The sequence below is a fragment of the Rhipicephalus microplus genome, chromosome 5, assembly GCF_043290135.1.
Source record: "Rhipicephalus microplus isolate Deutch F79 chromosome 5, USDA_Rmic, whole genome shotgun sequence".
NCBI classification, from domain to species: Eukaryota; Metazoa; Arthropoda; class Arachnida; order Ixodida; family Ixodidae; genus Rhipicephalus; species Rhipicephalus microplus.
In genome coordinates, this window is record NC_134704.1 from 121235993 (window position 1) to 121258999 (window position 23007).

Below are 23007 nucleotides of genomic sequence, written 5' to 3' on the forward strand. Positions count from 1 at the left end.
ATATTATGAGATAATATTCTGAAAGTGGGGGGCAGTGTCACAGAATGAGCGCTAAAAATGGGCGCGCCGCCAAATTGTCGCGACGAAACGCCCGAGTGACGCCGCGAGGTCAAAAGAAAAAGAAAACAAACATCTAAAGGCTCCCCGGGCGCGCGCTCTCCCCTCGGAAGCGTGGCTTCGCCGACGAACCTCCTCACCCCACATCGGCGGCCGAGCAAGCGCGCGAGAATTCTAGAACGAAAGAGGCGTGGTCACGCCGGGTTGAGTCATCCATCGCGGAGAGCATTCGAACCGTCTCACCCCCTACCCAGCCTTCGCTGCGTATCGCGCCGACGAAATGACGAGAACTTTCTGGAATGTCGTGCGGAAGGTATTTAACCGAGCAGCGGAGACGAGAGATCAGGAGAAGACGGAAGTTAGCGCCAGAGCGCGAAGGGATCCCGCCGTGTAGTCGGCGAAGGTTTTGCCCGTAGCGACAAAGCAGGAGATGAAGAGGATTTCCACCTGAGGGGTGAAGGCTCGAGCTACAAGCAAGAGCGTGTGTTTACCGCTATCGAGCGAAGACGCGTGGCAACAGCTGCGTGTGTGAAGCCGACGTGTTTCCGGCGAAGAAGTTTGAAGCTTGGAGAGTGGCCAATTGAAGACGCGAGGTTTCCTGGAAGAGAAACTTTGAGGGCGCGGAACGACAACAACGCTGGACTTCGAGTGAGTGATTCTCGGAAGAGTATCATCCAGACTTTTGTTCCAAGAACTTTGGACTGGATAGGTTTTCTATCTCTTTAGTCTTTAAGTGTCTCGGTGGTTCAATGCATGCGACTGCATTGTAGTGCGTATCGTTGTCTGTGTCCGTTGTTTTGAGTGTGGCTGATTGTACTGTGCAGTACGTTGTTTGATTGGTGACGTATTGTATGTAACTATTGTGGAGTGCGCATTCTTGTGTGTTGTTTTCGATCTGCCATTTTTGAGAATATAATATTTGTTTTGTTTATCAACTCTCGGCTCTGACTTGTTCTTTGGGCCACAGCCGGCGTCCGCTGGCGCGCCAAAAAGGACCACTTCTAAATTGTCCACACTTTCGTGGTGTGGTTCGGGGGGCCAATACTTCGGCCCTTGGAATTAGCCCGGCGATCGCCTCCCTAATTAACGGGACCTGTGTGACAATGATAAAACGTGTACTACCACAGTTGAAATAGGAAAGACGATTCGCCAAGCCATCATTTTTTCGATGCTGAACAATAGAACAAAAAGAATTTAGAGCAGAGTATTCTGAAAATTTCCCCATGCATGTAGTTCGCGTGGCCAGATTAATGATACGTACTGTCGCCAAAGCATTTGAGCGTAATCTTTGCCTGGAGAGCATCCATGTTTTATAAGGTAAGGAAGCTACAAAGTCTTATTTTCGTGTGAATTGCGAAGCTCTAATGGTGTTAGAAATGTATTCGACAGCAAAACGAAAATGCTGAGTTGTTTTTCCTGCTGCGTGTATTTCAATAGCCTTTCACTTTCTAACTAAATCACCAAGTAAGAAGTCGGGTGAGCACTGTAAACATTAACAGCTTCATTGTAAATGGCTAACGCTTACTGTATTACAATCATTCTTAGGGTTGTACGTGCCTGAATTGCGCTATGATTCTGAGAGACAATGTCGTTGAAGGCTGCGCAAATTAGAAGACGTGGAGTTTTTTAGCCTGCCCCTTAGCTTAAGTACAAGGGCCTATATCGGTTAGGCTCCAACAAAACAATTAGTGTAAACGCAGTAGTTGTTAACAAGGTACGCACAGATAATCAAACACTGCGCGATGTCTTTTCCTTTAACGAACGTGCAAAACTAATGTAAAGTCACTTTCAAAACTATAAGCACGATAAGGTGACGTGAGGAAGCCATCAGTCACCGTGTCTCGCTGAGGTCTTCGCACCCAGCAGATAATTTGCAAGGTAGAAGGCGCGTGCCACCCATATAGGCTCAACCACGCATAGAGATTGCACCGATTAAATTGTCCGGCAAGCTGTAGGGGGAAGATGACTGCTGATCTGCTCCACATCTATTTCCTCTTCTACTCACGGCTTTCCTTGTTTGCGTCATTAGAAAGTGCGCAGCAAACCATCATGTTTCTTCTAATGCTCTTCCCGTATATCTCATCCGAATAAAATCTTATCACTCACAATTTATATGAGTGTCACGTGATTTAGTCACGTACAGACGAACTGGAAAGCCGAGGAACGCATTGCATGCTGCCCAAACATTCTCTGCAAGGTGACTGGCGACAATAGCGAATTCGCAATAAGCATGCTGGTAGCACCGGATTCCACAATGGTACGGCAAAGGGCAGGTGTAGGCTACGCAGCGGAGAGATATGTCTGACGGAGAAAACAAAACAGTTCCGGCAGAAGCGGCCGTACAGGTCAGGGCTACAAGGGCGGGTGTGTTCGGTGCTATTTTCATGTCTGCAGCGACGACAAGCTTGCAAGCTGCGGAAAAGGAATCCACCAAACGAGAAGTTGGCAGCGGTGTAAGGGCAAGTTCTGCACGTGAGCAATCTATGATAGTCCGATGGCGCGAAAGAAAGTCCCATCCAAGAATGACTTTGTGGGAGAATGACGCCAGCAAAAAAAAATATCAATGACATAAAGTTCACCTTGAATAGTGACACCTACACTTCATGAGGAGCATAATGGCGATGGCGAAGATCTCTTCAAGTGTCTTTACTAATACGAATGCATTGAAGAATACTGCTGCAGCTTTTTTTTCGTACATAAGCGTCTCTGCGGTAGTTACTTCGTAATGGCCTCATGCAACCCTAGTACCGACCTTCTCGTTGGGATCAGGATTGTCGTACACAGTCGACGTATCGTACATCTCGGTCATGTGAGGACGCTCTCGGCGTCCGGAAAGGCAGCGCAGGAATTCGGGCCGCTGGAGGCCTTCAAACTGAAAGGCAAACACGGCATGAGTGCGTGAATAAGGATGCTGTTAAATTATATTGTTTTGCGAGTAATTAGTGCTAGCAAGACAAGCGATAAGCTTTTCATTTGTGACTACGAAATGATTGTGCGTAAATATGATTATCGTTTACCACTCAGCCTAAAGCAAGCTCTTGAACCTCTTGCATTTCCGCTAAGATTCTCTTAACACGCATTTAATCCTTGACCCACTCTTCTCGCTTGTTCGTTAAGGTTACTTCTATTATTTTTCTTTTAATAGCTTGCTGTGCTGTCTTCAATTAAAGCTGAACCTTTCCCTTACTTACCTACTGGGTCTGTAGGTTCTGCCCAGCAGGTACGGGGAAAATGGAGCTGTTGTATACTTTCCTCTTGAGAGTAGAAATAAAGCACGTTACACAAATTGAGAATATTAATCAAACAAGCTCTACCCCTTTTTTTATTTTTATAGTTAGTTCATTAGCATTGTTCAGATCCGCGGTCACTACCTGCCTTAAGCAGTCGTATTTGTTCACAAGTTATAAAACCTCGCCGCCTATCTCTGAGTTGTTAGCTTCTGATACTGTTCAATATACCTTTCGTTTTCTGCGTATATATTCAATCTTGGACCTACATTTCCGCATTCACTGCCCAATTCATTGATCATGCTTAGCAATGGCATCAGTACATCGTAGGTTACTAAGGCGCTTTCAGCCTGCCTAATAACGCGTGAGTCGGACGCGAAAAAATAGCCGGGCCGACAGGATTAGGAAGCTTGTGATCAAGAAGCTAGAATAAATTTGCATTCAAAAAATGCACCAAAATATGAAGTTGGATTACAAAGGCTGCAGCAGGAACATGACTGAAACGTTTGCCCTGCAGTAGCCATAATCAAATTTACAGCGAGCATTATTGTTATTATTATTATTATTATTATTATTATATTATTATTATTATTATTATTATTATTATTATTATTATTATTATTATTATTATTATTATTATTATTATTATTATTATTATTATTATTATTATTATTATTATTATTATTATTATTATTATTATTATTATTATTATTATTATTATTATTATTATTATTATTATTAAACCCACTGCTTAAGTTTCTCCTTATATCATAAATGAATTCACATTCACCTTGTCACTATAAATTAGCATATTGCGGCTACAACCTTGCTACCGACCCCTTACAGTGGAGAATTAACTACAACGTATACAGGGCCAAACTACTTAAAGGGACTGATAATGCTTGGCAGTAGTGTCAGAGTAAAACTTTGTTTAGATATTACTGTTCATGTGCGTTCATTATATTTTTCTCTCGACAAAGAGATTAGCGCCATACCACAAAAAAATTGTCCGACACATTCTGCGAAAACCATCAGACACATTGTGCTCATAGAAAGTGTTCCGGTATCTCACTAAAGCTTAGCTAATATCATCTACGGCAGTGATAACTGCACTAATAATGTATTATCTTTAGCACTGCAACAGCTCGCCAGAATGAGAGGCCCTTAAAAAGAGAAAATGCGTGAAGGTTATGCGCCAAGGTTGGAGACATGGCTGAACAGAAAGGAGATCAGTAATCATAACGAAGAACACACAAACAAGGGGGCCAGAGTTCAGCTGCAAAACATTAGACACAGCACCCGTTTAAGTGTTTTCGAGGCGCTTAGTTATTTCAAGTGGCGCACATTCGTGTGCACGAGACTATATTTACGTTGGTTACTTACCAGTACATGGGTTCCTCCTTTGGCTTCACAGCGTAGCATCTGAAAAATGTTATCAACGTGTTTTAGTTAAGGTACTTGAGATTTATAGGTGTCGCACTTGCACTGCGATCGGATCTTCGAGAGACTTGAAGCAGAGCTCTGCACGAAACAAAGACGCTGGAGTAAATGGCAAACGGAGGCAGGCTCTAACTTTCGAGAACAAAACTCACTTACCATTCCAGCCGATGGTGGTGTAGTGTTTTAAGAATAGTAAATAGCATGTTTAATTGTGTTTTTCTTCATTCACTGACAACGTAAATCTATTTGCTATAACTTCAGAATAAGACATACTTGTTCGTACAACCACGTCCGTGACCATAACGAAGCTTTTTGCTTTAGGACATCATTATTGCAACACTAAAATTTATAGATGAACAAGCACAGGAGAGTAACCCAGTGATAAACCACAAATGAAGGCTGGCTTTTGAAATTTCCCCGGCTCGATGGAGTTAAACCAACCTTTTAGAGCGTACAAACAACTACCGTGGAAAGCATGGCACGGTGGTTTCCCGCATGCAAGTAGCGGCACACTGCCCATTTTTCTCTTCGTATAACCGGCTCGGTTGTCGCATGATAGAAGGAAGATCTCAAGAGCCGCGTGCACCCGCCGGCTCGGGGCTGTCGCTGACCAACGAAGAGGAGTGCATGGAAGAGGGGAACAAGCCAACACTGTGTATGTCCGTTGCTGTGATGACACACATGTAAGGAGGAAGACGATGAAACTGGCGTTGGCAGAGCTGTCTAGCATCAAGGTCAAGCGCACGCACAAACTAATTTTGGGGGAGGGGGTTATTTTTGTACAGCAACGTGTGCAAACTTGTTGTCTTTAAGATCGACAATGTAATTGCCGCCCACAGCTGCAGCGATGACTTCTGAGGACGACTTATGACAGAGTGGTCAATGTTGTTGAGGTTTAACGTCCCAAAAATAAGGTATGATTACGAAAAATGCCGTGGAGGAAGGCTAAACGGCTGTAAGCCCATGTGCTCAGATTTGGGTGCACGTTAAAGAACTTCAGGGGGTCGAAGTTTCCGGAACCCTTCACTGCGGTTTCTGTCAATATCATATAGGGTTTTTGGGACACCCCACATATCCACAAAATTGAAAGATGCCGTAGATTTCGCTCCGGAGATTTCCACTAACGAGGGTTACTGAATGTGCACCTATTTCTGAGCCCATAGACCTTAAGCATTTTGCCTCTATTGAAAGTGCGGCCACCGTGGCCTGGATTGGATTCCGCTACCTTTGGGTCAGCTGTGGAGCACTATAATCACTAGACCACGTATACCTTCACGTGTTTCTGGAATGAATTGCTCTGACAAATGTCTATGGTCATGGCGAACTATAGCAGTTCCGAGCGATTGTCTCGTCACATTATCGAGAAGTCGTTCACATAAGATATGCCGCAGGGCCTGTTGTTACGACAGTCGTCACAACGAGCATTGTCAGACATTCTCAAGGCACCCCTGCAAATGATAACCAGCATCGGGTGGCGCTCGTTCTACACAAAAATATTTATTTTTTTAATATTTATTCATTTACAGAATACTGTGCACCCTCCTTGATGGTTATTACAGGAGTAGAAAATAGAAACATTGTACAAGCAAGATAATGCAACGACAAGATATCCAAAAATTAAACGCACGCAGAAGTAACATCTTTACGTCAAGTATCTCGATTATGGGATTTGCCGCTGTACATGGCATACAAACATATATATAACAATACGTGGTCAACAAAACCAAGAGATTCAAGAAAATAAAACAGATTGGAAAAGCTTTCACCCGTACTCTAGTCGTTTAACCAGAACTTGAGGACACCAACGCGTGGTTTTCAATGCTTTCTAGAAATTTTCGAAGTGTTGGCTGTGCTACAGTGACTGAACCTAGCACATTTCATTCTCTTACTACGCGAGGAAAAAATTTAAAAAAAGGAAAGGTGTTGTTGTTACAAAAGTATTTATTCTTTGTACATTTCTTCGTAATTTTCGGAGCCCTTCACTGCGGTGTCCCTCAAAATCATATGGTGGTTACCCTAACGGTAAGGGCATATCACGTACACCATGACTGTTACCTAAGTATTCGATGATTACCACGAGGAAAGCCTTTTTTGGCAACCAACCTTGTCGATGTTTTCTTCCTGCACATCTAGTCCTAGACGGAAAGACATGGAAGCGCGGACAGCACTTGGCACGTGATGCAGCATTTCCCTGACGCACTTGTAGTATATTATCAGCTCTTCCTTGGCCCACTGCGAGTCACGATAGAGAATTGTGTGACAACTGCACAACGGAACAACCGCAGTAATTCCGACAACAGCACTCTCATGCAGCATTAGCATACAACCCACATCGTTCCCGGTGCAGTCCCGTGCCACAGAGCCAGTGCGCCTCACTTCATCGGCATGGCGCCGGCTCAATAAAACGCGAAAAAAAAGCTTGGCCTCGTACATTCACTCAAATTTAATATTTTGAAAGTTGGCCGTGCCATTCATGATGTTGTTTCGAGTGAGCGCTAAATAATGCTACCCTGTATAGAATCTGAGGGAAATAGGTCCTCCGTACGAGAGACAGATCTGTTTTTCAGGCAAAGAAAATGCCAGCGCGTAAATTAACTTAATTAACTCGTGACATGACAAACTTCGCTGGCCTTCACACACTCAAGCTTTCACAAGGAATTATCGGTTGCTCAATGCTGATGCCAAATAACAATGTATGGCTGAAAAAATGTGTTCGCAACGAGGCTTGATTAAACCTACTTACTTGTTCTATTATTGGTGCCGATAAAAGGAAACTGTCAATGTTTCATGATTATCATCCTAATCAAAACATCTATATTACACCTCTTCTCCAAATATTTCTGGTCGCAGCCTAAAATGCAACCCTAGTTAATTAGTATAAAGGTTGCCGTAAATGCGACCGTCGGCATATGCATACCACAGAGGCGAGAGGGCAGAGGTTGGGACAGTGCTTATATTTGTGCTTTTTCGGTAGCTGAAGCTTCGTTAACTTACGTTCTGGTACAACAGTAATCTTAACAAGAGGACGTTTCAAGAAAAGTCAGTGGGGGTCTACTTACTCGATTAAACAATCTCTTTTCCTGTTAATATGACGCGAAAACGTTGCCGCAATTGCATACTCTTGTAACATTTTTTTAAGGGACGCTAAAGTCATCTACTAAGTCGACGTTTATTGTTGAAATGGCGGTCCAGAAACCTCGTAGTGTCACTTTTGTGTTAAAGAAGGGCCTATTTTGAAATAAAATCACGTTTTAGTGCTCCGAATCGGGTTAGCCCACTTCAAAATTACCCGCCTCAAGAAGCGGACCAACCAGACCGACTCACGTCACTGTTGCTATGCACAGCGTTGCCCGGCTTTACTGCGCTAGTAGCTGCAGACTGAAAGCAGTGGGAGCCACGGCAGCAACAACGGCCATTGATCAATTTCCCGCCATTGGCTTCGAGAATGCAGACACTTTTGTTTCAACTGCGCTCCGCTAGATAACACCACCTGTCTCGTGTAACCACACGAAAATTCAATTTCTGAACCACTTGAGCCATTCCCCATAGTGAAGTCCGGCGGTTCTTTTTCTCCATGAATCAAACAGAAACGAACAAGCACCTTTTTAGTGCATCTTCTAATGCCCGGAAGGTTCTTTATTCAGTGCAGTTAGATCAATTACTAGTGATTAATTGTAGGTGGTCCGTCTTATGTCATCGGGATCATTTTGAAAATGTCCTACTGCGGCGCTTGTGTTCTTGCGCGTTTACCTTAATTTCTCGGTAAGTAGGCCGTTGTTGCTGATAATATTGTCGTTTTAGATGTTGTCATACATTGAGATTTCACTCTGACGTAAATTGTTATTTGACTTTAGTGTCTCTTTAAAAGAAAATCAAAGAGACATACTCACTTTACCTGTAGGAGTTTCCATGAAGGTGCACAGTTGAAGCTGCAAGGGTAAAAACGTTGCTCGCATTAGCGTAAAAATCTTCCACATTGTGGCAATACAAAAGAGAGGACCATGCTGGAATTAAGACGAATGCCTTGTGTGAAAGTTCTTTACAAATTACCTTACTCTTGATTTCAATATAACCGGAACAACCGGTATACGTTGATTATGCATGTGACCTTTACGTTGGAACATTTAAGCTAGCACAAGAAGAATGAAAAAACTCTTCTTCGTGGGATTTTCGTACAGGAGGTTTATTTCGATGCGTAGCCAGCCTTTCTGCGGTACTCACGGTAATAACTAATGCGTTTCGACGTCCCAAAACTACGATAGGGTTGTGAGGTCCGCCGTAGTGGAAGCCTCCAGAAACACCTGAATTGTTTTAAGGTGTTCTTAAGTACAAGTACACGAGACTCAAGCACTTTAACCTTCGTTGAAAATGTGGCTGCCGTGACTGAAATTCGACCCCGTAACCTTCAAGTCAACACTCAAGCACCATAACGACTAGACCACTGTGGCGGTTCAAAAGTTACTGCAATGCACTGGTTCTGTCACTGAGATCCCTTGCTAGATTCATTCATTCACTTTTGCTCGTTCGCATTTTCGCTCACACATTATGTTCTCTTCAGAGTACCGAACCACTACAATGGTATGCAAGCGGACCCTCTTCAGAGTAAACCGGTTTCGATCTGATGCATTAGAAACACATTTATTAACAAGATTCAGGACGTGAACACACGGGTGGCCTGTTCCTTCTCCCAGAGATAAGCAGTAAACGTGCTAATAGATTTATCAAGTCCACCAGCGTATTCATTGCCAAAGTGAGAATCACACGATTAACGCACACTATGAAGCATCATAAGGCTCCTGATATGCACGAATATGTCCTCGTACGGCTGCTGCGAGCCGCTGACCGGCGCCTACCACAAGATCACCTGAGAAGTGCAGTGAAAACGACAAACAACGCACGTACCGCATGTTTACATTGGTGTTGCGATTCTTCTCAAGACACAATTTCGCTGCAGAAACAGCAACGTTTGGAAAAGAATTCAAGTACACTCTGTGAATTTTAAAGTGTGTTTGGCGGAAGCCTGAGGCCACCGACTGACTATGTCTTGTCTTTTTTTTACCCTCTCTTGGCATTCACGTCACTGCTGAGAGAGTGTGAGGAGGCAAGGCCACACTTGGTGCCGTTCTAGGGCACGGACGGACGAATGGTCACTGCGAGTATGAGTCCTCACAGGCTTTGTCCTTAAAAATCCTCGTTAGAGAGCCAGGACTGACCGCGTCGTCCATGTAGGCATTCCTGTTCTTCAAGCTGTCCAGGAAGACAGACTCCAGCCTCTCTTGCGGAACGTCCGGCGGCAGCCGCTTCATGCATAAATCTCTCGCCTTGCTCCTCTCGTCCAGTTCCTGAAGATAACATAGCGAAGGAGGAGGAGGAAGAGTGTACGGAAACGTACTGCGTCTCCTATTTCATAGTGATAGTGCCATCTTTCTTTTTCTAACAATGATCGAGCATGGCAGATAGGTTGAGGTGGTTGAAATGCATAGTTCTTTAAGGACAACGCAAAAGACGGGAAGAAGAAAGCGAACACACGGTTACTATTCTCTATTTTCTGCTGTTGTTTGAGTAGCATGCCTAACATTAACCGCTGCCCCTATTGAAACCATGGTGTCTTACATGCTGAATCTGAAATTTGATGAGGCCGCCGAGGAGAAACTCCAGAACAATCCTAGTTATCTGTAGCTCGGCAACGTGTATGCAATACATGCCACAAGTGCAGTGATGCAATCAGCACCATCAAAATTAGGCAGCCACATCAAGCTTCAAACCAGTGAACTCGTCGTATAGTGCTTACTATGTTACCGCGATTCTGAGACAGCGACAGAGGTTCATTTAGCGAGGAATTCTACAACATTCTTTTCAGATGTATCATAGTGTATAGGCTCTCCATAGCAACAACAACATTTTTGAGAGTGTTCTAACTAAAAAAATGGCAATAACTGCCCTACCCTCACTCGAATTCGTCCAATGCTTCTGTCATTCAGAGTTTAAAATGTAGTTCTCGTATCTTTTATCTCGTTCACTATGAAATTTCGAGAACTGTCTTGTATTATAACAACGTCAGGTGCGTAATGTCGTTAGCCATACTAAACGAAAAAAAAAAACTCACCTCCTCCGGAGCGTCATAATGTCGCATGCAGACTATGATCTGGAACAAGAAAGAAAAAAAACAGCCCTTAGTAAGAGAGCTGTTTTATTTTATACAGACGTTGTTTGCTGCAGTATCTATCATAGGTGTCGTGTCACTGCAGAAAAAGCCGAAAACTTCTCCCCCTTCTCTTCCCATTTGGTCGTGCGACAATGAATTATTACAGTCTGGCAAATCGGTCGAGTTTAGTTTGCGTAATATTCGATAACGGCCAAGTTTACCTCCTCGCTATCACTTAGATTGGTTTACAGCAGTGGTCAGCCATCCGTGACACGTGGGCTGCATGCGGCCCGTGGGGCCGTACTCTGCAGCCCCAGGTAGGACGTAAATACATCCCCTCCAATTGTCAGTTGTTATCAGAAGGCCAGCATGGAAGTTTTGACCTTAGATGATGTGTTGCATGTAACCAATGTTTGTGAATTGCAACCTTGTGAAATATGTGCCAGATATGAACATGTTTTTTTTTTCAGTCTTGTACATTTTTCCTCTGTACTCCTCTCCCCCCCCCCACTTAAATTTGCCGTTCGGCCCCTACCGAGACGCTGTGGTTATCATGCAGTCAGGTTCTTCATTCTAGGGCCACAAGGTAGACAGCACTCACCTGGCGGTTGGTGTCCATGACGTCATCAGCGAGCACGCGCACTCTCTTCACCAGGTTCGCGTACTTTCTGTCCCGGATGCCACGAGGGGCATCGTCGAAGAACTTTTGCATGCACTCGATTCGCGACGCCCGCAGCTCCAGCACCTGGCGGTCGTCCTGCGAGGAAATTCGTGCAGGAAGGACCTTAAGCGTTTAAAATAGGGCAGGTTAGTGCGGAAGCGTCTTCTCAAAACTTGGGCATCAGGACAGGACACATAGATAGGTTATTCATTCAAGATTTCTACGCATGCCCAATAGATTGCATTTGCGTTGTCGCTCGACGATATTCTCCTTGTTTTTGTCCCGTCTCGCTGAGCAGTTTGTTAAAAGAGGTATGACAAAAAGCGTGACTTCGAAATTACTCATGTGCAGTGCAGTGTTAGGTATAACCTCGTTAGGCGATTGCTACCTACGCTAGAAATAAGACTAGCATTGTTACAACGCTAATATTATCAAATTGATGTTGCCGGACCGTGACGGGTCTCTTTTCCTCCATCGAGAAACACTGCAGGTAGCCATTATTTATTCTCCTCGTGCGACATTGTACGTCTGTATACCTGGGCAATTTTACCACGCGTCTTGGTGAGCACGCGCTTCGCCGTTAGAGGGGATCAGACTACATCATTGCAGTGACTATAGGTGGCGCGACGGTAACTCAAAATGGCGGACAAGACGGTGCTGAGGTGCGTGTCTCAGGCAGCAAAGCTCATCAGGCCCTCTAGTTTCACTGCAGTCCACACTTTCTTTTGCTAAAGAGACGCATGAACGCTTGAATGAAAACGAATCAGCGCTTATGAATACCGCGAGAACGAACTGCTTCGCAGTCTTATTGCCGTGTGCCAGGTTCGGAGAAAAGCCGAGTGGCGCCGCCTGCGTCGCTGGAATGACAGAATAAGCAGTTAATTCTAGCGATTACAGCGAGAGCTTTCCAATCATGCACATAGTTTGTGTAAAAGTGATCATTTGCCAAAATGAATGAGACTGAATGACCTGGTTTTTACATTTTAATTATGTGCGTTTTATCATCTATTTCAAACTTGCAGTCTCATTAATGAAATTGAAAATGGAAGCTTAGAATTGATTTCATGAATTTCGACAGTTTTTTCGCTTGCTACTAGCTAAAAGGGTGGCGAAACGAGTGATCAAACTGTGCTAGCTGTAGGATGAAATTTCGTTCAGTGGATCAGCAGTTCCTTCAATGTTCTAAGGGTTAGGACTCTTCAGGTAGGGTTTTATGGGAGGTAACGGCGCAGAAATCACTCAATCGAATATTCAAGAGTTATTTTTTCAAATGTGATAGGCTCAATACCATTTTACAGCAATACTTTCTTAGTGCATAATGAGCAAGAAGCACTCACCTTCCCAAAATTCTCGTGACCTTTCTTGATGCAAGCTGTTATCTGCACCATATTAACGATAATAATTAATATTATTATTTAGTGATGAGAATTATAACAAACCTACTCAGTCAACAAGTGTTCAGTACTACCGTGAGTACCTAACGTATAATGACTGTAACTTTCAGTTTAAACGCATCTGATTGGAGGTAAACAGCACTGGCCTTCGTTCATTAATTGAACTTTCTAACATTGACGCATCAAGCTAATTCACACTATGGTGAACCAAGCTCTACTGATGAAAAACGAATGACGAAGCTCACATACAAAGTCATAGAAGGCTTGAAACTGTGAAGTTTGGAGATTCTGCAGTCTAATCTGATGGCTTTGAGATTGTTTTGGCCAAAGCTATGGGTTGTTATTGGGTTGCTTTTAGCGTAGCGAGATTTCACTAAACCAAGGGCAGTCACAGACACGATACGGATGCCTGAACTCCAGGAACAGAAACTGGTGCTGAAACTGAGTGTTCGCTTCCCCCGTAAGGCTATAAGGGCACGTCGTCGTTCGCGTGGGGTTTCTACCGTTTTGTGGTCCCGTCAGGGCCACCGTTGTCTTTCTCTGTTCCTGCAGTATTCTCTCGTTGTGCGTGCCATTGACGCATTTCGAACAAAAGCTTCAACAAAGCTGACACGAGCGGCCTTGGGTGTTTATCAGTGTGTTAATGCTGTGGGTTTTTCAAAGCTTTTCTCAGTTACTAGTTGCGTTTGTATAGGAATCCTAATAGGTGTTTGCCGCCAGTCAGCTACCTTTTTTTTAACTTTATTGAACCAGCGATGACAAGCGAGATTTATGGAATATTTTTGGCACGCGACCTTTCATGACGACGACAGTTCTAGCCCACGTTTGTAAACACTAACATCTTTAACAGTCGTTGTTGGCAGAAATTGACAGCTTCATTTTGTCAGCTAGAAGCAAAGCGCATTGCTCGCAAATCTCCGTATTTGGTCAAAAATTATGCCTGAAATCATAAGTTTGAAAACACTCCGTCTGGCCCGGGAAATTCGTAGTGTAAACACGATAGAATGCTGCGACAAAAAAATATGGACCATTTTCTTGAAGGGAAGCATATTGGTATGCGAAGCAGCAGTGGTGCGCACGCCCTGGACCCGGCCGAAACAGGCGTCAATGCGGGGGCGGAAGAACAGTTTAAAGCGAAACTCGGTCTAGCTTTTACTCGAGTAAACGTTTCTTCAAAACGCAAAGGCACGGGATGTGGGTTGAGTTTCATGTAAGTTTCATGGCAGATAAACGAGCTGAAAGAGTGTTTCACTCTATGTGCGCTCGACAGTTGCGAGCGGTGGAGACGGTGAAGGGAGCGAAATGACACGCGGCAAGTGGCGACAGGCTAGAGAGAGAGTGGTGTCAACGCGCGCACTGCGAAGGACGGAGGGACAGCGTTACACAGGCCAGTCGAAGAGCTGCTTCGCAATAAAAAAGAACACAACACAAACTTAAATTTCTGCACCGCATACGGGAGCATTTTTCCCACACCAGATTTGCGAACAAGGCTCTCATAACTGGTGCCGAAACGTCAGTAGACTCTGTGTTCTTTTTTATTCAGGGTATCCTTTCGCATTTACGCTATAAAAATGATGGTTTTTTGCAGCCTTCTGCTTCTCCGGAAGTAAGTGGCTGCTTGTTGATAAAACTCTCACGTTGCGTAGCTTTTGCGCGTCGTCGATGTCGTCCATTCTCGTGAACCGGCACAGGTGTTCCTCCAGGTTTTCTTCGGGCACTGTCGGGAAGAAGAGGCCAATGCACAGACGTCGCCGCTGCTCGAACTCAGCATCTCTCTGCGCGTATCAAATGTAAGGCCGAGTATCTTTAGACGCGGCAAATACAACGATAATGCAACGACAACTGTAAAGAGACGCCACTTAACTCCGTCATCTTAGCTAAAAAACCAGGAAACGAGGTACTATATTCAGTCACATTGTAATTTATGGTAATGTATAGTAAGAACGCATCATAGTCATAGGCGTGCACAAGGAAGAGCGAAGGTGAGGGGCGACAAGGGGGGCGCAAAGTCAGCCCCATGCTCTGACTTAATAGGGAGGGGAATGCTGTACGTTCGCCATGTACCCTCCCTGAAGCGGCACCCTGCGCATGCATATAGGATTGTAGTTTAGTAGCAAGAACAAGAAAGATATTTTATTCTTCCGTCTTAGCAATCGGTATAACACGAAAGTAAAACGTATCCTCACAGAAGTATTCGAGTGCGTAGTTTACATTGTTATAATAGACCTCATTCAATGTCTGTTGGTGTTTGACAGCTAAATTTAAGCACCGTTTATAAATGTGGAGCATTTCTTAGTTGCACAATGTCACGCTTCGGAGTCGGCATCGTCAAGACACCCACTTCGCATGCTCGCCTCTCGTGCAGGCCCAAGAAGACGCCCACAAAACTGTCGCTCCCCTCCCCCTCTCTTGCCTCACAAGGCCGACGCAGGCAGCGTCTGCTATTTAAAAAGAAATTGGCGGCATATCCTCGGAGTGAATGATGGAGAGTGGGGCGAAGCATTCGTCCGTTCATTCGTCCTTGCTTCCGTCCATCCATGCATCCGTCTGTGTGACCGTCCATGCGTCCATCCGCTCGTCCGTGCGTTCATCTGCTCGTGCATCCGTCCCTGCGTTCGTCGATGCATCCGCCCCTGCGTCCCTTCATGAGTCCATCCATGCATCTGTCTGTGTATCCGTTCGTCCATCTATTCAACACTCCAAGTACCACCATCTCATATCTTTTCATTATATATTCCCCATATAGAAGCACCACCATCCAGGAGACATTCCAAGGACTAAACGAGAGGTGGCACACGCACACTTTCTTACGGCGTCCGCTTCGGGTCTACTTCCCACCTATGACCACCTCGAGTTCATGGTATATACTAGTTCACTGTATTCATGGCATTGCGGCCCAATGCTCGCTAAACCTTTCTAAAACCAAGGAGGTTACGCCCAGCGAGTATAACGTAGCAACCTTTTCCTGTCAGATAGTGCTCAATGTACAAGCCAATGGCTGCTAATGGGAAATGAGAGACGGGAGAATTCGGTTTTTACTTTCTCACGGCTTGCGCTTCGTATCTACTTCCCGCCTTTAAGCAACTCGAGTTCATTCATGGTATATACTAGTTTATTGTATTCATGGCACTGCGGCTCAACGCTCGCTAAACCTTTCTAAAACTAAGGAAGTTACACACAGCGAGTATAACGTATAGCAACCATTTCTTGTCAGATAGTGCTCAATGTACATGCCAATGGCTGCTAATGGGGATCGCAGCGTGTGCGTTAACTAAAATCCGAACGCTCCTGTCTCTCATTTCCCATTAGCAGCTATTGGCATGTACATTGAGCACTATTTTTTATTGTTCAACAACGCACATAACAAATCCCTCACAGGAACCACCATGGAGGTCAAAATGTTATACTTGTAACATACTACAACAGCTACGAGGGACGAACGGGTGCCGCTACAGAGAGCTTCGCCCCTAAAAACGAGTGCTCGCGCTGCACAACTGTTCACTGGTTACCCCGTATATGTAGGCAGATCGGAATTCAGCCAAGGGCGTCTTTACTTGGCTTTCGCTTGACGTTGAAGACAACGCTTCTCCTTCGTTCAATAAATAGGACTATTAAAGCAAAATAGCAAATAAACATTCTCAAACCATACCCAATTACGCGACATTCACTTGTGCGTACACATAGCTTGCAGCGCCTAATAAATAATTCGAAAATGACCATTTTAACGCACGCGGACTAAAGACTGCGGCACATAAATATTGACGTAGGGATGTATAGGTTACACATATGCATGTTTATTTCATATGCTATTGAAAAATGTGGAAACAAAGAATAAGTTGCATCTTTTCGCGACGTTAAATTATATTTGAAAGTAAGATAGGTGTGATGACAAGTTCAATTCGAGTATCCTCTCCACTCAGGGGGGAGGGGGGCATTTACTGAAGTCCGGTTTTCATATAAACAATAATAGTAAAACGCAAGAAACAAGATCACGAATAAAGTTTTGAAAGTGAAAAAGGAAGTCACAAAGAAGAGAATAAGCTTAAAAGCTAAAAGAGGTTTCGAAATTGAAGTATATCTCTGAAAGGTTCAGATCATTACGGCTCGATCATCAATGCTTTTTCGCGCAGAAAAAAATTCACTTTTTTTAACAAGCGGTTACTCAGTGCCATACGTAGAATCAATTTGAAGTTTAGCATCACTTTTGTGATTATAGCAGCAAAAAAATGCTAGTTTAAATGAAATCCATAATTTCACCTTGAGTATCCAATTACTTTACGAAGCGAACAGAATCACGGCGCTGGTTCGAGACTGATAATCAAATCTTCAAAAAAACTCATTTGTTAGAGCATTTTCTGTTTAGTTTACGAGCTTAGATAGCAGTAGCTCCACTGTGAATGTGGTTACTTCTTTGTTTATTACGTACTTTTGTGCGACAAGAACATTTTCTGCCAAGAGGTCATTTTTATTTTGTTATTATTATTACTATTTCGTCAATGTAAACGCAACTTCACTTCACTATTCTTCTTCGGCAAACTGATGTATCCCACATTCATTTCCTTTTGCGGTGCAAATGTGAACGTCCGCACTTTAAAAAAAAGAAATAAATTGTGAAACAATTGAAATTAGGCTCACGATTGTGCGTCTTTGAAGAAATCAGTCTGGTACGCACAATCATTTCAATCAGTGTAGCTTTATTAATATTTCTTTTTCCACTATTTATTCTTGGTGCATCCACTGCATACAGATAGAGCTGATTGGAGTAAACGAAAAATGAAACAGTGCTAAAGACGGGACGAAAAGAAGACACGTATCTTTTTTAGCGCTGTTCTATTGTTCGGTCACTATGCACCAACCACCTCAATCATTCACACTGATCACAGGGATCACAGCATGCATTCTGACGGGGAGTATATGAGACTAGACCCGGAAGCAGAGGTACGGACGCATCTACATTTACGACTTCATCGCGTAATACACACCGAGCCTGTAATGCTTTGGGCTTAGAACATGCCGCACACGCGCGCCTTGCAGTGAACGCATAGTGTGTTTTTTTTTTCTATTTGTGAACAGGTTTATGACCTCATATTTCCCATCAGCTGTAGTACAGCCGAAAAATCAATGGTATACGTTTTGTAAAATTAACTAACATTGTCTTTGCTAGCTTGGTTTATTTTCAATATAGCTTATTCAAAGCTATACGGGAGCACACTGACGCAGCACGCACTTTAATGCGTCCTATTTGATAGCGTCGGACAGTATTTTGCATTAGTCTGTCGCAATTGGGAATATTGGAGGACTTGGCGTTTATTTATTTTTATTCCTTCTTTTACTTCTATGCCAAGGCTATTCTAGGGTCAACAGTGTGTAATAAATAAATTACAAGAACGCTGCACTAAACCCACCTGTAGTGCCGCACTTTCCGTTATGTTTCGGCACTTCATGATTGCTTCTTTCGCGCCGGTGGACATTTCTGAATGCGGAAGAATAAAATGGCATTCTAAATCAGTAACATGCGCGTCCAGTCTTAATACTTCAACCTGACGTAAAATCCACATTCAGTCAACACTATACAGAATTCAACAATCAACAACCTAACAATGACCCTCTATGATCTATGAGGATTGACAGTATTACCAAATAAGATGTTTGTAACTTTAAATGTACTACATTTTCCAACACAAACAATCATTTAGACGCGTAATCCCTGCGCAAGGACTCTCATTTCCCCCGCTTCTTTAGTCAGGCTGTATGCTTACATCTTCCTTGCAAGCCTTCAACGCGTCATTGTATATGCTGTTGAGAACATTGTCTTGAATTTTTCTGAATTCAGTCAACAATTGCATTCATTAACCAACGCTAACTGCTGACGGTAATATGAGGGTCACCACCATGAGGCGGCTGGCAGGCATGGTACAATGAGCAACTGTCTCAGACATGGTACAGTCACCTTTCGTGCCAAGTGCTCCATCCTGCTTTTTTGCACCAGGTGTGTAATGCAGCTAGTAATTATATTATCTGTATACTGGTCGTAAACAAATTCACTTGTGAAACCTATGTGACAACCACCTTGCCTGATCAGCTCTGCACTGTCTCTAGAATGGGCTCACTTGTACTGCGTTATGCATATACACAACCCCACTCACGTTGTCTAGGTAGAAGTAACGTTTTTACACATTAAAAGTTATGTGCAAGTAGGGGTTTAAATAAAAAAGGACTCGTTCTTTATTATTGTGTTACCAGACTCATCAATAACGAAAAGAATGGTAAACTGAAGGGCTATTTTTCTTTGTTAGAAACATTATTATTTGGGAACTGATGGACAATTACGCCACAGAAAGTATGCGTGATATTATTAGAAGTGAATGCAACGTAAATTTGTGGAAAGAAAAGTGCATGAAAAGGTAAGTTGCCGTAAGCGAGTACCAAATCGGCGACCTTCGTATAATGTGTCATATGCTCTACCAATTGAGCTACCACAACGGCTACTCCCCCCCCCCTCCTCCTTACACTTTATGCGCTATGTGTATGAAACGTGGGAGTGTCAGTCAGCGCCGCCTGTTGCCACTGCGGCGATTGTGGGACACTCATTTTTTTTTCCTATTGGCATCACGTGGCACATGCTCTTATTACGAGCTCGCAGCTGACCAATAATAGACAGTTATAGTTTACCATTAACGTGATAGCGAAGGTTATGGGAACGGCGTTACCGTACAACGAACGTTCGTTGCGGACAGCATTTTGTATTTTAGCGGGATAATGTTTGCGTGGTATACGTGCCCCAGCTGGCATGGTGGCGCCAACCATTGGAGGGTTGAGAAGTAAAAACACTGAAAAGGAAACAAAAACAAGAATGCCTGCTTGTGTCGCCATGCAAAGAATTGTTTCAAGTTTAGTTTAAATAAAAGTAAATAAATATGAACCACGCACCAAACGCGAAAACATTTATGTTGACCATTTGTTTACATCGATCTTGCAGTTAGGCCTAGACACGTTTGAAATAGAAAGCTATCTCAAAAACGACGCCAACTTATCCGTAATATTTGATCTTTGAAGCGAACTGAAGGCAAGCGAAGCCACTTTAAACAGTTGTTTGCTGCGAACAAAGTGAATCTTTCAACAACTGTGCCAAAATCCCTTTCAAGCGGGCGTCTGACAGCGCCGCCACGTTTTACGTACACTACATACACCTACTCCAACACAGTGATGTTAAATCTGAAAAATAGTGCACGTACGGCAAGCGGTACGGGTAATTTTGATTCCGCTGTCATGGTACGCCCGTTATCCCGGTAAGGCCGGTATGCTATAACTGTCTAATCCCTCGCAAACTACCTGAAGGCACTAAGTGCTTCAAGTGGTATGCGAACGCCGATACAAAATGTATCGGCGTTTGATTTAATTTGATCCTAGTTGACTGTCGCTAGCAATCTTTTACTTTCTCACTTCGTTTTCATTTCTTCGTGTCTTTCTTTCTTCCAAACCATCATATGCTAAACGAGTTGACAGCAGCAAATCCGAAACTGGTACAAGATTAGGTTTTGCTTCTTTTATCTTTTTCACACGCTAATGTTAATCATACGTCCCTGGAAGCGTGGAACCTGCAATAAAATATGCGCGCACTCACTGCTGAGATGTTTGGCACCGAAGCGTCGGTAGCTGTTGAATACGGGCCCACACCGTTCATCGTAGGAACCAGGCGGAGAGCCTAAGTACATTGGAACCAGCGCAAGGGCGCAAAAGATGACATTCCTCGAGAACATGGAGAGGCGTGTATCTTGAGTGTTCAACCGACACGATCGAAGGCACCTTGCTTCTAGTACTCGGCTCACAAGTTCAAACGTTCTGTTGTTGTTTTTTACTGATTTTCTTGTTAATGTTTTAGGAAGTAGTCATATTTTCTAAACAGATGTCAATACATACACTGGCATGCGTATTCTAGTGCACTGGTTTTCCGTTGTTTCATTAGAGAAGCTAGCCATGGAGAGAGAGAGAGAGAGAAATTACGACAGCCGAAAATGAGGAAAGGGTCACGTGTCATTGTTGGCGTCGATGGTGGCACTGTAGTCACGCTCGCCGTCGACAGTCTCGTCCTGTTTGCTTTGCGTCCACCTGACGCCCTCTCGTACGTTTCGAATTGAAAGAGATTGCGTGATCCGCGTCCGCCGCGGCTGGACAAATTTCCTGCGTGAGCGCTGTTCTTTGTGAGGGGTGCACAAATAACTTCTCCTCTCTACTCCGCCCGGCTCTGACTCGAGCAAACGCGCTTGAAAATCCGGGATTTCTCACCGAGCGTGTGCTGCATATGTGTTGTGGGTGTTACGCTTGTACACCCGAAGCTTCTTTACTAAAACCATGCACTCATATAAAAGCGAACTATAGCATTTAGCGCAAGATGGGGTATCCTCTCGTAGTGACTTTGGGAAACGATACGTTGGAACGAAAGTTATGGAATCAGATTCACAATCATTTGGGAATACTATTTTTACTCGCCCAGGCTCTTTCGATAACTTTTTCAAGAAAGACAGAGAGAAAACGTTTATTATGTGGTCAAAAAGTGAATGCGGGAGGGTGCTTTATACCAGGAACACTCTGGCCTGGACCACCTGCCAGGCCCGCACGACGAGTAAGCGTTGGTCGACGAGGTCCAGCTTGGAAATCGCCGCCTCCCATGCTTTACTGAGAAGGGTTCTACCCTCCCCTACCTCCCAAACTTCTTCAAGATACTGAAGATTTCCGCCAGTCAGTGCACAATTATGAAGAAAAACGGCGAGCACTCAAGGCGTGTTTAAATAAAAAAGATGCACAATGAAAATCGCTGGCTCCGAATGAGTAAAGAAATTTCTTGTCATGCAGTTTACTGCTTGTGAAAATGAATTTCAGTGTGTAAGGAAGAGGAGAGGCAAGAAAAGACAGAGAGGTTAACCAGACGCACGTCCAGTTTGCTAACCTGCATTAGGTAAAGGCAAAAGTCGGAAAAAAGAGACAGAAGAATTGAACAGGACGAAAAAATCAAGCACGCACTTGTGAGAGCACACAAAGTCTACAAATAATCAATCTTTTCATTGCCTTTTGTGCCTTCGAGGCACATGTTTAGGGTCCTGAAATACCGGCTACAGAAAATGACTTCGAGTCCACTTGGGTCATAGGCACCCGGCGCAGGCCTCGCTGGGTGTCAAAGCAAGCCCAGGTGCGAAATACGTATTCAGTTCTGATTAAACGTTTCAGCTATTTTGATGAGAAACGGGTTCACCTCGGCAAATGCAGCATTTGGCCAAAAGCGACATAGTAGCATCGCATCGGAGCGTAATTTTAACACGGGATCAAGTTCTCGTAGATGACACCTTTGAAAGCTAGAAAGAACCAAAAAGTGCACGATTCCAAGTTAGCAAATAAAGTTGCTTTGCCGCAGCAGTCCTTGATATAGTAATTGGAACCCCTTGATATTCTACATGGGCTGAGCGGGCTGCGTCGTCGCCCGAGTGTTTACCGATAATGCCAGTATGTGCTGGTAGCCTCTGATATACGTATAATATTGTGAATTTAGCTATAGCCTGATCATGACAGTTTCCTGCTGTGTGCATCATTTATTCTATGGGTTCTTTTACGCAGAACAAACTGTCAACTCCAGAGAGGTATGCTACGATTCAACTCGCCAAGAATAATTCAGTCACAGCGCACAGTGTTGTCGATTGCGTCAGAGCACACATCTCACATACGTCCCAAATCTCAGGCCACTATTTGGCCCTGTTGCTTTCCCAAAGACTTCTTGCTACAATTTCGGACATCACAACGAAGTAGCTAAACAGTATTCGATCAGAATTTACGACCGAAACCAGACTTGCATCTCCAGTTATGTTTTATCTACCAGCCACAGGTAGAAAAAGAATACGAGCTACCACTCGAGAGCAGTTATACAGCAAGCGACGCTGCTATTATTACACGAGAAATGCTTGGACTGGAGTCAAGGTCATGCTGATGCATTGGTTTGGTGCAGCAGCTCTTCAGGTGCAGTTTTCGTTTGGGCTGTAACAATGAAAATGAAATTTAAACTGCCTCACATATTGACAACTACGACAGCATGGC

At 43.9% G+C, this 23007-nt stretch overlaps 1 protein-coding gene across 1 annotated transcript; it reads right to left on the bottom strand.

The window, feature by feature from the left end:
* Window positions 1-2788: 2788 nt before the first annotated feature.
* On the bottom strand, window positions 2789-20708 carry LOC142817555 (uncharacterized). Its single transcript, XM_075894598.1, has 11 exons — window positions 20549-20708; window positions 18330-18397; window positions 14562-14699; window positions 12868-12909; window positions 11471-11626; window positions 10831-10869; window positions 9938-10066; window positions 8615-8653; window positions 6828-6956; window positions 4668-4706; window positions 2789-2929 (listed from the first exon to the last, which is right to left on the bottom strand). Exons 1-11 carry the CDS (start codon window positions 20682-20684, stop codon window positions 2789-2791), a joined length of 1056 nt encoding a protein of 351 aa, XP_075750713.1. The 5' UTR covers window positions 20685-20708.
* Window positions 20709-23007: the final 2299 nt, after the last annotated feature.